Consider the following 13,347-nt stretch of genomic DNA (forward strand, 5'->3'; position numbering starts at 1 on the left):
ATTTTTAGCTGAAATTGATGTTAGCATTTGGCAGACCCTTTACCTCGCTCTCTTTTATTAAAAGGATTTGAAATATAGTTTTCCTGACAGAGAGATCAAAAGAGGAAGATTTCTCAGATGAGAAAAATGGACAAGCACTGAAGGGAACTCACTGTGTCATATTTCCTGATTGGGTTCAGGTAGCTTTCATTTGGTTTGCTGCCAAGGTAAGAAAGCTTGTTTGGCAGCTCCCCAGCCTCTTTGGATTGGCCAGTGTGATAGTGCTCCATGTTGACCACATGTGCCACAATGTGGATAGCTAGAGGAAAAGAGGATAAATGTACAGGTATTCACATACAGTCCCTTGAACCCTTGCCAAGGTCCCTATGGAATGCCCCTCTAGAATTAAGTCTGCCATCATGGTTTTATTGCCTCTGTGAGGTTCTTTAAATAAATCTTAAATCATATGTGAACTGATGCCAAATGAAGTAAGAAGAACCAGGAAAATATTGTATACATTGACATCAATGCTGTGTGATAATCAACTATGGTAGATTTAGTTCTTCTGAGAAGTACAATGATCAAAGATGGTTCTAAAAGACTTGTAATGGAAAATGCCATCCACATTCAGAGAAAAATCTATGGAGTCTAAAAGCAGACCAAAATATACTATTTTCAGTTTTTTAAAAAAAATTGCTTATTTTTTCTCCTTCTTGTATTTTTCTTCTTTGTTCTGCTTCTTCTTTTACAATATAATTAATATGGAAAAATATTTAACATGGTTGTACATGTATAACCTATACCAGATTACTTACCGTCATAGGGAGAGGGTAGGGAAGGGAGAGGAGATAGAAATTTGTGGAACTCAAAATCTAAAAGAAAAATGAATGTTGAAAACTATCTTTACATGAAATTGGAAAAAATAAAATTCAAATTTAAGAAATATATCTTGTCACAAAATTAATCTTCATTAATTTTGATTTAAAACATGAATATATTCCATATAGTATTTTGAAGAGGTAATGGTATCATGAAGTCTTGCAATTAGAAAGAGATATAACTAGTTGAAACTGAACCAGGAGCAAATTTCACTGGATATGGGGTAGGGCGGTGCAATGATGATGAGGAAAGTCTCTCACTTATGCCCTTCCCTCCCTTCACCCTTTATGGAAGATAGAGCATAGTGGCTCAAAAGATTAGTTCTTCTGAAGATTCCTGTGGTTTGGGGGAGCCAGCATTCCCTATCTTCTCCATCTTGGGCCACGGGAGCACATTATCTATCAAAGTAAGTTTGGAAGGGACCTTTTTAAAGGCCAACTAGTCTAATATAAGAATGGCACTTATGTGACACAGGTGTGGAGTCTGGAAGGCTCATCATCGTTGTGAGTTCAAATCTAGCCTCAGAGACTTACCAATTGTGTGTTCTTGGGCAAGTACTTAATCCAACAGTGTGGCAAATCACTTCAGTATCTTTGCCAAGAAAACCCCATTTAGGGGTTTTGGATATGACTGAACAAACCCTAATACTCTCATTTTTATAGATGAGGTAACTGAAGTCCCAAAAGGTAAAGAGATTTGGCAAAGATCACATAAAAAGTGTTACATAAGGAATAAACCCAAGATCACACAGGAAGTTGTGACAAAATTTTCATATATGAACCCCACCTTGTTGGACTTTAAATTTAGAATTCTTCCAATTGTTTTTTTTTTTAGGTTTTTTTTTTTTTTTTGGTAAGGTAATGGGGTTAAGTGGCTTGCCCAAGGCCACACAGCTAGGTAATTATTAAGTGTCTGAGACTGGATTTGAATCCAGGTATTCCTGACTCCAGAGCCAGTGCTTTATCCACTGTGCCAGCTAGTCACCCTGAATTCTTCCAATTGTATCACTCTTTTTTTTAGCAAGGCAATGGGGTTAAATGACTTGCCCAAGGTCTCACAGCTAAGTAATTATTGTGTCTGAGGATGGATTTGAACTCAGGTTCTCCTGACTCCAGGGCGGTGCTCTATCCACTGTGCCACCTAGCTGCCCCCTCACACACACTCTGTATCACTCTTACTTGAAAGATAAGGGGTGGGAGTGAGAGAAGATAGTCCTTAGAGAACAGTTTCAAGGTAACAGGATTCCTCCTTCTACTGCAAGCAATTGAGGGAAAGTAATGCTCTGTATTGAAGTGAAGTATATTCCGTGTCGAAGTGAAGTGCCCACTAGGTTTATTTCATCTATCACTTTTACTTTGTTTTTGCTTTGGTTCAAATTCGTATGTGTGTCAAATTGTAGAGAATCATCAGAACTTCTAATTCTAAATCAAATAATTATTTGTGACAAAGGACTGTGATCAAGGTTAGGTAAAGGGTTCAAAAGATAAACAATTTTATCTTGGAAGTACCCTGCTTGGCTTTCAGTCAAGTGTTTGCTTGTTTTTCTTGTTATTAAAAAAAGAACTATCAATCTGGCGAGAGGCTTTCTAGGTTTTTATCCACTAACAGGCAGTAACTGAGATGATCAGTAGGAACCTGAAAGAGATGAAATCCACTCTGTGTTGGTATCAGGTTCCATGAGACCAAGGGAATCAAGAAAATATCTAACCCTTCTATTATATTTTCCTTTTCTCTTCAGGGAAGAGTTAGAATTGCTGGGTAATCCATTGGTCTACGGTAAGGCAGTCAATCTGTGCAACCTTAGCTTCACTAGAATAATGGCCCATAAAACCTGAAAGAGACTGTAGACAATGTGTAGTTGGGGATATGACTAGCGGGGGCAGGATAGCCATAATATTGTTAGTCTTGAAATTTCAGATATAGGAGTTGTTCTTATACATGTTTACCCTGGCCACACATTTCTCCCATGTGTCTCTCTCTTTGCATGTCCCATTTTTCCTACTGAAGCTGTGTATGTATACATTCCACACATGTGGGATAAAGCGTTCCAAGTTTTTTAGAGAGAAATACTTGATTGCTATTTATGCTATTATGTTATTACATCAAATTCATCTTCTTTGAATTACTTGTTTCTTATGATTGATTAAAAAAATACAACTGTGGGGTCTTAAAAATTGTGTGTGTGTGTGTGTGTGTGTGTGTGTGTGTGTGTGTGTGTGTGTTTAGTGGATTAATTTTCAATTAGTACCACGAAGCTGGATGTATCACATTTGAAGTTAGAGAGGATGCTTCAGGTACTACACCAGGAAGAGAAAGTGCTTTACTGTGATTTCTCAGTCACCAGGATGAGTTCCATCCCATAAAGGATAAGCTAGTAGTTACTTTTATTTTATTTTAACAAATTCCCTTTTCTGCCTCTCACCTATCCCTTAGCTTTGTTTGCTCTGTGATTTCTGACTTGATTTGGCATTGAATCCTGTTAACTATGTCCAGTAACTATATGAACTATGACCTCTTTCTTTAGGAAGATTCTTTTTCTAGAATTCTAATAATTTTTTGTCTATGCCTAATTCTTCTATAGGATGGGAAAGGTTTGAACTTGAAGTTTGTATATACAGATATATTTATTAAATATTTTCCTATTGAACTGAGATATGCCACTATTCACAGAGAGCCTTTTTTACATATATTTAAAAACAAGACTACACTGCTACATTCAGGGAAATGGTTACATTTATACTTTAAATCAAGAAAATAAGCTCATAGTTTCATCCAGCCTGAGGGCTTTACTTCTAATGGTGTTCATTCCTAGCTTCTGAAATCTGTAGAGTAGTCAGTAGTTAAAATACAGAGGCACTGATATATTGATGGACACTCTGAGAATGGGATATCTGTGAGGGGAGCAGATGTTGTCTTTCACTGGGGAGCCAATTCAAGGGAGAGATCACAGCTTATTCTACCCAGGAGGTATCTAACCCTTCTACTATATTTTCCTTTTCTCTTCAGGGAAGAGTTAGAATTGCTGGGTAATCCATTGGTCTACAGTGAGGCAGTCAATCTGTGCAACAGAAGGAATGTTTTGACATCTTTAATGGATATAGTGGATGCCAGGATTGTGATGACAAATATTTAATAATGGCTTAGCCACAAAAATGACATTATTTTAAGTTTAATCTGTATTAACACTTTCTGCATCACTTTCTTTGAAACAATTGGTCAAACAATAAGTTAAGGTTTTTGATATCTTAGATATTAATGTTCACACTGAAACTTCAACAATTGACATGACAATTTGAATTGACTCCAGTATACCCCTAATAAGAAGTGTTCCTCCCTGTCCCCCTCCCTCCCTTCCTCACTCTTTGTCTCTTTATTTCTGTCTCCTCTGTCCCTTCTTTGTCTCTATCCTATCTCTCTTTCTTCAAATCTAGGTTGAGATAAGTTTTCTTCTTCAGAGGCTGTCTAAATAACCAAAGTAGATGTAACAACCATATTCATGATTTGAACAGTAGGTCTCTATCCTTTCAGTGGATCCCTGTGTAAATGGTAGTTATTGATTTTATCAGTGGGAATTGATGCAACCAATTCAAATCATCCACAACTGGGAGCAACTACTGAACATCACCATCATTAAGAAGCCTTCTTCCATTTGGACTCTAAAGGACATCTTCATTGGAATGGCATCCTTTGGGAAGGATACTTCTCTGTTTTGTCCTTTACTCAAAAATCAGAGACTCTCTAAATGAAATTATCTCTGGATATTCTTTCATATCTCTGCATATTTTTTTCTGTATGTTTCAAGCAGTCTTAATGATTTTAACATAAGTATGGGAGATATACCTTGTTGGAGGTGAGTTCTACATAGTAAAATTCCTTCTAAAAAGTCATCAACTAATGATAAGAACTGTGGCATCTTACAGTCTCTACTCATTTCAGGTAATTGTGCATTTATGGAGATGTGGTTTTCTATAGAGAATTATTTCTAAAAGTCTGCCTGCTCTCATCTCATATTTTCAAGCAAGAATACCCTTAACAAGTGTCTTAGACAATTCTCCTAAAGATTATAGAAATGAACAGGTAGTCATATAGATCAATAGTGATTGATGTCATCTTGTTTACTTTTTTGGGATAATAGTTCCATCTATAGATTTTTTTCCAGTCATTTGGTATTTTCTCTTCTTGTTGATACAGTAAGTGCCATGATGAGGAGCTCAAAGGAAAGAAAAAAGCATCTTAACCAAAGAAACCTTGCCTCTTTGTCAGAGAAATATGCAAACCAAGGATAAAACTGGTTTAGAATATAAACTCAGTTGCAAGTGGAATAGAGGAGAATGGTAGAAGATTTTGAGTCATAGTATTTCACAAAATATCAAAGGAGAGTGGGAAAGAAAACAAACCTGCAGAAGGCTTGGCATGAAACCCAACTAAGACAGTTCATATTCAGAGCAATTATAGATGAAAATGGATGGAAAAGCAAACAGAGGCAAAATAAAGCAGTTCTGTCAGCATTTCTATACACATTTTTCTTCATCATCCATGACAGTAGAATCAACATATTTTGGCCTTAAAAGTTCAGTTTCTGATGTGCCATATGCGGAAATGGAAAAGGCATTGAAAGAGATGAAGACAAGAACAGTTGGACCAGACCAAATAATACAAACAAAATCCATGATAGAAGTTCTATACTTTTGTTAGAACTGAGAGTTTTTAAACTACTCTTGTTTGTGGTACTGGGAGAGCAGAGTGGCATCATGTTGTAGAAGACTTTGGATAACTGCTTATTACTCAGTAGAGAATGGAGAACCATTTAAAAGTTTCAACAAAATATGTGACATGTCCTGATCTGTGAATGTGGAAAACAAGTTTATGGTAGATTGGCATGTGTATAAGAAAATGAAGAGAGGAGAATAAAACAGAAAGACGTCTAAGAAACTATTATACCTCTCCAGGTAGGTGGTATTGTACGAGGATAGTGGCAATGGGAATAGAAGACAAGGGACAGACAGAGCTAGAATTAGAGTACAGGAAATGTTGATGAGTACCATTTCTTCCCTCAAAAGCAATTTGACTATTGCCATCACAAAAAAATCAATTAAATGCAGTCCTATTTCCCAAACCTCTTGTCTAACATGGGTGGGGCTCTCTTCTATTTGCTTCTGCCATCTGCTCTGAAGAACCTTTAAACTCCATTTCTCTCTTATGGAAGCATATTTATTTTTAAAAATTCCCTTTAAAACATAAATTTCACAGCAAAGCTTTTTGGAGGTGATGCCACAGCAAACTTAAGCTACAGTAGTGAGTCATATCTACATCGCAGGTAAGTTCCCTTGAGATTCTGGTCCAAAGTTTTAGCCCCATTCACCTTATCGGCTATGTATGAAAACTATTATTGTTATATAAAGTACTCTTTGCCTGAGCTCCTAGCAAGCCCTAGGCAAGGCACAGTTTTCTGCTGCAAAAACCATCCATTCTAACTCCCAACATCTAAGGTAAGCAAAGGGGAAGATTTCCAGAATAGCTTCAAAAGCTTCAGTATCAGCATCTGTCCAAGACACCTGAGCAGGAGAGAAGTTACCATAGCAACCCAGACAGGCTTTCAAAAGAATCTGGAGTACAGGAAGGAGAAGCTGAGATGACTGAGGATGTGGGGCCTAAAGTGAGGAATACATTCTTCTATCTGCTGCTAACTGTGCTATCCTATAACCACCAGGTTCTGTTTTGACAGCAGCAACCCCAAGTCCTTCACCTGGTCTGGCTACTACCCTTACTGGCCATTTTCCACATTCCATGCACTATGTCCCTCCAATTAGAGCCTCTACTCTGCTCCTATTAGTCTGAACTCTGATAGTTGAACTTTTGCCTTAAATTTTCCAGATCCAGTACTTTCCTACCATTTTCAGATAATGCTGCCATAACTGCCAGTGACTATACCCCCTCCACAGGGTCCCTTTATGTTTGATTTTTCTTCAATAGAATGCAAACTCCTTGAAGACAGAGACTATTATGTGTGATTTTATTTGTATCCCCAGTTCTTAACAAAGCTTCTGGCACCAAAAATGGCTTTTCCTTCCTTCTCATTCTTTTTAAATTTTATTTATTTAAGGCAATGGGGTTAAGTGATTTGTCCAAGATCACACAGCTAGGCATTTATTATTATTGTTATTATTTTGGGTGTTGTGAGGCAATGGGGTTAAGTGACTTGCCCAAGGTCACACAACTAGGTAATTATTATGTGTCTGAAGTCAGATTTGAACTCAGGTTCTCCTGACTCCAGGGGTGCTCTATCCACTGTACCACCTAGCCCCTTTTCCTTTCCATTCTTTTCTTTTTTTTGTTTGTTTTTGTTTTTGCAAGGCAATGGGGTTAAGTGACTTGCCCAAGCTCACACAGTTAGGTAATTATTATGTGTCTGAGGTTGGATTTGAACTCAGATCCTCCTGACTCCAGGGCTGGTGCTCTATCCACTGTGCCACCTAACTTACCCTTTCCTTTCTATTCTTGATGCATCTTAGAGTTAATGTATATTGATCTTGTAGAGGTTCATCATTTGCATTGGACATGCTACAGGAAGTTTAATGTCGTAAATAGGGGCTACTTCCTCCAAGGTGTGATGGGACCTAGTGAATTTACCTGAAAGCCACTCCTGATGCACTATAATTGAATATCTGTTCAGCTTGAAAGTGGGATCCAACCTGTAGTCCAGGTTGGTTCCTCCTTGCACTGGTCATTACTCTGCTCCCTTCCCACATAGACAGCCTCATGGTCTCTCTTCAAGGCCCCCCCCTTTTCAACAGGCACAAAAATGACTATTTATGACTCTGATAATGACTCCAGTGAAGAGCTATGTTCCTGAGAGAAGGTAGTAAAAATAGCCTAGGCAGAAAGTGGGAACATGACATGAAAGCATTTCTGAGAAACACTGGGGAAAGGAGCAAAATGAAAAAAGAATGGAGACAACTTCTTAAAACAATTTCTTTTACATTGTGTGAATTAATTAATTCATTAATTAGTATAAAAGTTTCATCTTCAAAATGTTTTCAGGGGAGGTAGAAGGCAGGGACATGTTTTAATGACTGGTAGTGGTGATAAGGAGATAGGTAGCAGTTTTGCTACCCCTACTCTAAGTTTATTGAATGAAGGCTTGGGTATGTAATGTATGTATATATGTGTGTATGTGTGTGTGTGTGTGTGTGGGGTAACTGGATAGCTAGAGTGGGCTCAAGGATCCTAGTCACCTTCTGACAATATCTTCAGAGAATTCATTTGAGAAGGCTGACCAGCATTTTCCCAACATCCCTATCTGGAATCACATAAAGAAATATTTGAAAAGGAGAAAAGAAGCAGCATAGACATAGAGAAATCAATGCCTTCAATTAATAGATACCAGTGAGCTAAATCATAGATTTGGAGGAAATGCTGGCAAAAAAAGAGGAAGATTGGTTTTGCCTGCTGGAGATGCTTATGGAAGGAAGGATTCCTTTGAGATGAAAAGAATTTTCACATCTAATGTGACTGTCATTGAGGCAAACTTCATCATGCATTTTTTTTTCTGTATTTACTGTTTTCTGGAAAGCCTAGAAAATGTATGCCCTGGAAACTTTTTAATAGCATTATTTAGCCAGAAGACTGGTGAAAGAAAAAAAAATGTGCTTAAAATACTTAAAGAGAAGAGAGACAGAAGCAGAGACAGAGACACAAACTCAGATAACAGTTCCAATGTAATATTCTATATGTGTCATCCTGGGCTGAAGATGACTATTGAAAACCACCATGCCCTGGCTTTTGTTGTGAGCTTAGTTGCATCTATAATTTAATATTCTTCAGCCTCTAACCACCCCCCAAATTATTGTGTAGGGAAGAGAGTTTATGGTTTTATGTATTGCTTCAGCTTAATTTCTCTTAGACTTTTTTCATCCCCTCCCTATTAGAATCCTATTTTTCTATCTTGTTGTGGCATGAGGTCACTTTGTGTTCCCAAAGACTACACTAGTGATATGCATACCCTAGCAAATCCCACCATGCTGGAAAGGCTTCAGAGTAGAGCTGGAAGGGATATCAGGGTTTATCAAATCCAGCATCTTCACTTTAGAGTGAGGAATCTGTCTGTCTGACATCTGAGGATAAGATTTGCTATGTTCAGAGGGACATATCACCAGATGGATATCAGGTGACAAATTTTCAAGAAGACAAAGGTGTGTATGGGATTATAATCAGTATCAGCGGAGGGAATTTCCACATCAAGGCAATCACTAAAGTATGGAGGTAAACAGTTCTTTCATCATTCTTTATTTAAAATAGAGCCCTGGCACTGGGTATTTTGCTACCTCCAATAGCATGATGCTACTAAGAGAATCCAAACATAAAATGGCAAATTGTCATTCCCAGAAGGATTTTCCAATCTTATGGTTGGATGACTTCTAGGAACATTGCCAGGAAACTAGAAAATTCTGAGTTTTTTTTTCCCCCATATGGATATTGCTTTATGCTATAAATCATTTGAGGGGCAGCTAGATGGCACAAAAGATAGGAATAATGGGTCTCGAGTTAGGATGACTCATCTTCCTGAGTTCAAAAAAATCACTTACTAGTTGTATCATCCTGGGCAAGTCTCTTAATTTTGTTTGCCTCAGTTTCCTCATCTGTAAAATGAGCTGGAGAAGGAATAATAATACACTCTAGTATCTTTGCCAAGAAAACCCCAAATGGATTCATAAAGGTTAGGACTTGACTAAAAAAAAATGATTGAACATTAATAAATAAATCATTTGAGGCTTGGTGTGCTTTGGTCCTCTTCATATACTCTAGTATTCAAACAAACTGACTTTCTTCTGGATCCTCATATACCACATGCCATTTCCTATTTCCACAGTTTTTCCTAGGCTGCCACCTATGCCTGTAAGGTAAACCCTTCTCACCTCTGAATCCTAGATTTTTTTACTTTCTTTGAATATTCAGCTTAACTGACACTTCCCACAATGGGGCATTTCCTCATCCTATTATTTTTCCTGATTGAATGAATGCATGCTCCTTCAGGGTAAGGTCTGTTAAATTTTTGTCTTTATATCACTAAAATCTATTACAGAGTACATAATCAATAAATGTTACAAAGTGGTGCAATAGAGCAGTGGACTGGAAGTCAGGAAGACCTGAGTTCAAATTTGTTGTAGTTGTAGAACCCTGGGAAATCTCTTAACCTTTATCTGTCTGTTTCCTCATCTATAAAATAAGGATAATATATAACACCTATCTCAAGATGATGTTTGTCCTTCATTCTCAAAGAAGACCATGACAACGGTGAGGTGATGCTGTCCTAAGTCAACAGTTTTATTTTCTCCTCCAGGGACATCTAGGTCCAGTGGTCAGATATGAATCAGGATGACTGCAGATGACCCTGAATGTGAGGCAGAGTTCAGTGACTTGCCAAAGGTCACACAGCTAGTAAGTGGCAAGTGTCTCCAACTGGATTCGAACTCCCCTCCACCTGACTCCAGTGCTCTATCTACCTGCCTATAGGATTATTGTGAAGATTGACTGAGGTAATATTCGTAAAAATACTTTTCACTGTGATTTACTAGTGTTGTTGTGGCTGTTTGTCCTTTTTTTTCCAAACAGCACCAGTGACATCAGGAAAGTGATGACCTGACTTGCAAATGAATTCTATTTGTGAGACAGGACTGTGCAAAGCCGCCTACTTCACTCTTGCCTCTGGAGCCATGTGGATCCAGTGGCAAGATAGAGATCAAGGTGACTGGAGATGGCCCCTATTGACTAGTAAAAGACACTTTCTAATTGTTTATTCCTTTCCCTCCCCTTTCTTTTATTCATTTATTGATTGTTATATTGGTATATTATTTTCATATTGCTTTTTCAAAAACTAACCTTATTACTTTAAAAATAGTCAGAATCTCAGCACCTTCAAGGTCAGTTGCTTTCCTTTTTCCTTGCTAGACTGTAGAGGTAGTTATGAGGCTGGACTGTGAATAGTAGGAAGTGGTGTCACAGAGATAGAGGTATTCATTTCAATTCAAGTAATATTTCCCAAGATGGAATTATAGGTCTAGATCTAGAAGGGAGTTCTAAGACCATTTAGTCCAATTCTACAGATGAAAAATCCAGAAAAGCTAAGTCTTGCACAAAGTAACCCAAGTAGAGATAGCATGTGTACCCAGATCCTCTAGCTCCAGAACCAACACTTTTCTACTCTGTCACTTTTACTCCATGGCTGTTATCATGTGCTAAGTTCAGGAGTGACAAAAACAAAAGTCAAAGTCACTGCCCTTAGGAAGCTTATATTCCACTGAACTGCAAGAACAAGTGGATCTCAGATAATAGAATTAGACTTAGAAGACACTGTAGATCTCAATGGCTCCAAGTTTGCAAACTTTGTTTATCATCACTGATAATGATGGGATTAGACTCAAACATGTATCAAAGGGCAGAAACTAAGGTGCCAAGTCTCAACAGAATTATGTACTGAGGTGCCCAATCTGGCTGTATTATTAGCAGCTATTTCTGGAAATGTTTTCCACTGAAAACATTTTATTTTCCAATTAGATTTCATTATATGCCAGTATTGGTCATAAAAACCATAGGGATTAAACGTGACTAATAGTGCAACTGAGCAGGTACTATATACCACTCAGATTTAAGAAAGAGAAAGTTCTCAATTTCCTGTCTGTCTTCAAAAGGACATTTGCTAAAAGGATTTGCTAAAATTCTGAAAAGTTGAGGTACATGAAATCTGACAAAATTAAGAAAGAAATGAGGATGGTGTTTGTCCTTTGTTCTTAAAGACTGTGACATCAGGGAGGTGATGTCATGACAAGCAAATTAATTGTATTTGAGGGAGGTGGGTTGAGGGAGTGCAGTACTAAGTCACCAGTCTCATTTTATCCACCAGAATCATCTGGGTCTGGTGACTAGATATGAATCAGGATGACTGGAGATGCTTCTGGATGTGAGGCAGTCAGGGTTAAGTGACTTGCCCAAGGTCACACAGGTAATAAGTGTCAAGTGTTTGGGGGAGAGGTTTGAACTCCAGGCCCTCTTTCTTCCTGGGTTGAAGCTCCTAACTGCCCTAAGAAATAATGAAATGATAATAGCATTTGGAAGTTACAGTGTGAACTTCAATTACTGGGTTAGCAGGACTCAATGCTCTATCCTCTGTGCTTTGTATGTAACCTTTGCTAATTTGTCATTGTGATAGAATTTCCATGAAGGTGATAATAATATTAGGAATAATAGGGGATTGGAGGTACCAAATTATGTCTCCTTCTTCCAAGAAATCTTCAATTTAGTTGTTTGTTTCAACCAAAAATCATATGTCTTTTCCCAAACCAGCCTAATCCAAACCTAAAACTGCAAACAACCTGTTTGACTCAAGTGTGAATTGTTTATTTTCCAATTACATTTAGGTGAAATCCATGCCCTCAAATTCCAATTGTGCATATACTGGCAAGAATTAAAAAATCTCCAATTTAAAAAAAAACCCTCATTTAAATTAAATTGGTTTAATTCTCCCTTTTGGAAAGCATAAGGGCATCTCCTCTTCCATATTATAATTTATCATTGACTGTAGGGTCTCTTATGTATGGAGAATTTTGATAAATTGCAAATCATAACAGGCCAATATCAATGTTTTGTTCTATCTATTCCTTTTAATTTTCAGAGTTAGGCCTCTTAATATTGGTAGGTGTCAATCTTGCAATAGATTTACTTTTGTCTTGGTTTAAAATGCATGGAATATAGGGCAGCATATTCTGGGGACATAACTCTCCTACTATTTTTTAAGTGTGTGTGTTAGACACAGACATGGTACCTAAAAAGTACTTGTATTGGTATAACAAGCTGAACATCCAAATAGTTCAATGGGATTTTTATGGAACAATAGATTGCACTAGAGAAAGCATGACGGGTCACTTGGACTATAGTATCCCATCAGTAACAGGTCACACCATGATGAGGGCATATTGGGAAGCCACTTGTTTTCATGTCTCATTTTTCATTCCTGTGTGCAAATAACTATCAATGCAATCAGGTCATGGTACTAACATATTGAGGTTATGAATACTTTCCAATTAGAAATATATGCCTCAGTTGTCATGGAATCCCAGGAGGAGAGCAACATCAGTTATTCTAGGTTTTTGTCATTTTTACAGTTTAACATTCTATGAAGGTCTTTCATGATCAGCCTACCTTGTCAGTCTCATTTCACACTGTTCTCCTTCATAAGCTCTGTGTTCTGGTCACAGTAGAACTCACCATTTCAGTATCTTCACAAACATTCACTCTCCTTCCTGATTTTCTCTTACCAGAGGATGTATCCTCTTCATAGTACCCTTGTATCTCTCCTGTGAAGCCTTTCCTAATCCCTCTTATCTCTCTCCTGAAATAATTTCAAATTATATTATTATATACAACACTTTTGAATAAATATACAAAAAAGGGATAAAATCTTTCCACAAATCTTAGTCAAGTCAAGCCATATTA

The 13,347-nt window shown here is 37.5% G+C and overlaps 1 protein-coding gene across 1 annotated transcript in view; it reads right to left on the bottom strand.

Moving 5' to 3' along the window:
* Positions 1-13,347, bottom strand: part of NOX3 (NADPH oxidase 3) — a 99,301-nt gene that overhangs the window by 68,900 nt on the left and 17,054 nt on the right. The window contains exon 5 of the mRNA XM_074190284.1: positions 153-298. Within this exon, the coding sequence (XP_074046385.1) occupies positions 153-298 (146 nt within the window). The remainder of the gene's footprint in view (positions 1-152; positions 299-13,347) is intronic.

Source organism: Macrotis lagotis, chromosome 5, assembly GCF_037893015.1.
Source record: "Macrotis lagotis isolate mMagLag1 chromosome 5, bilby.v1.9.chrom.fasta, whole genome shotgun sequence".
Lineage (NCBI taxonomy): Eukaryota > Metazoa > Chordata > Mammalia > Peramelemorphia > Peramelidae > Macrotis > Macrotis lagotis.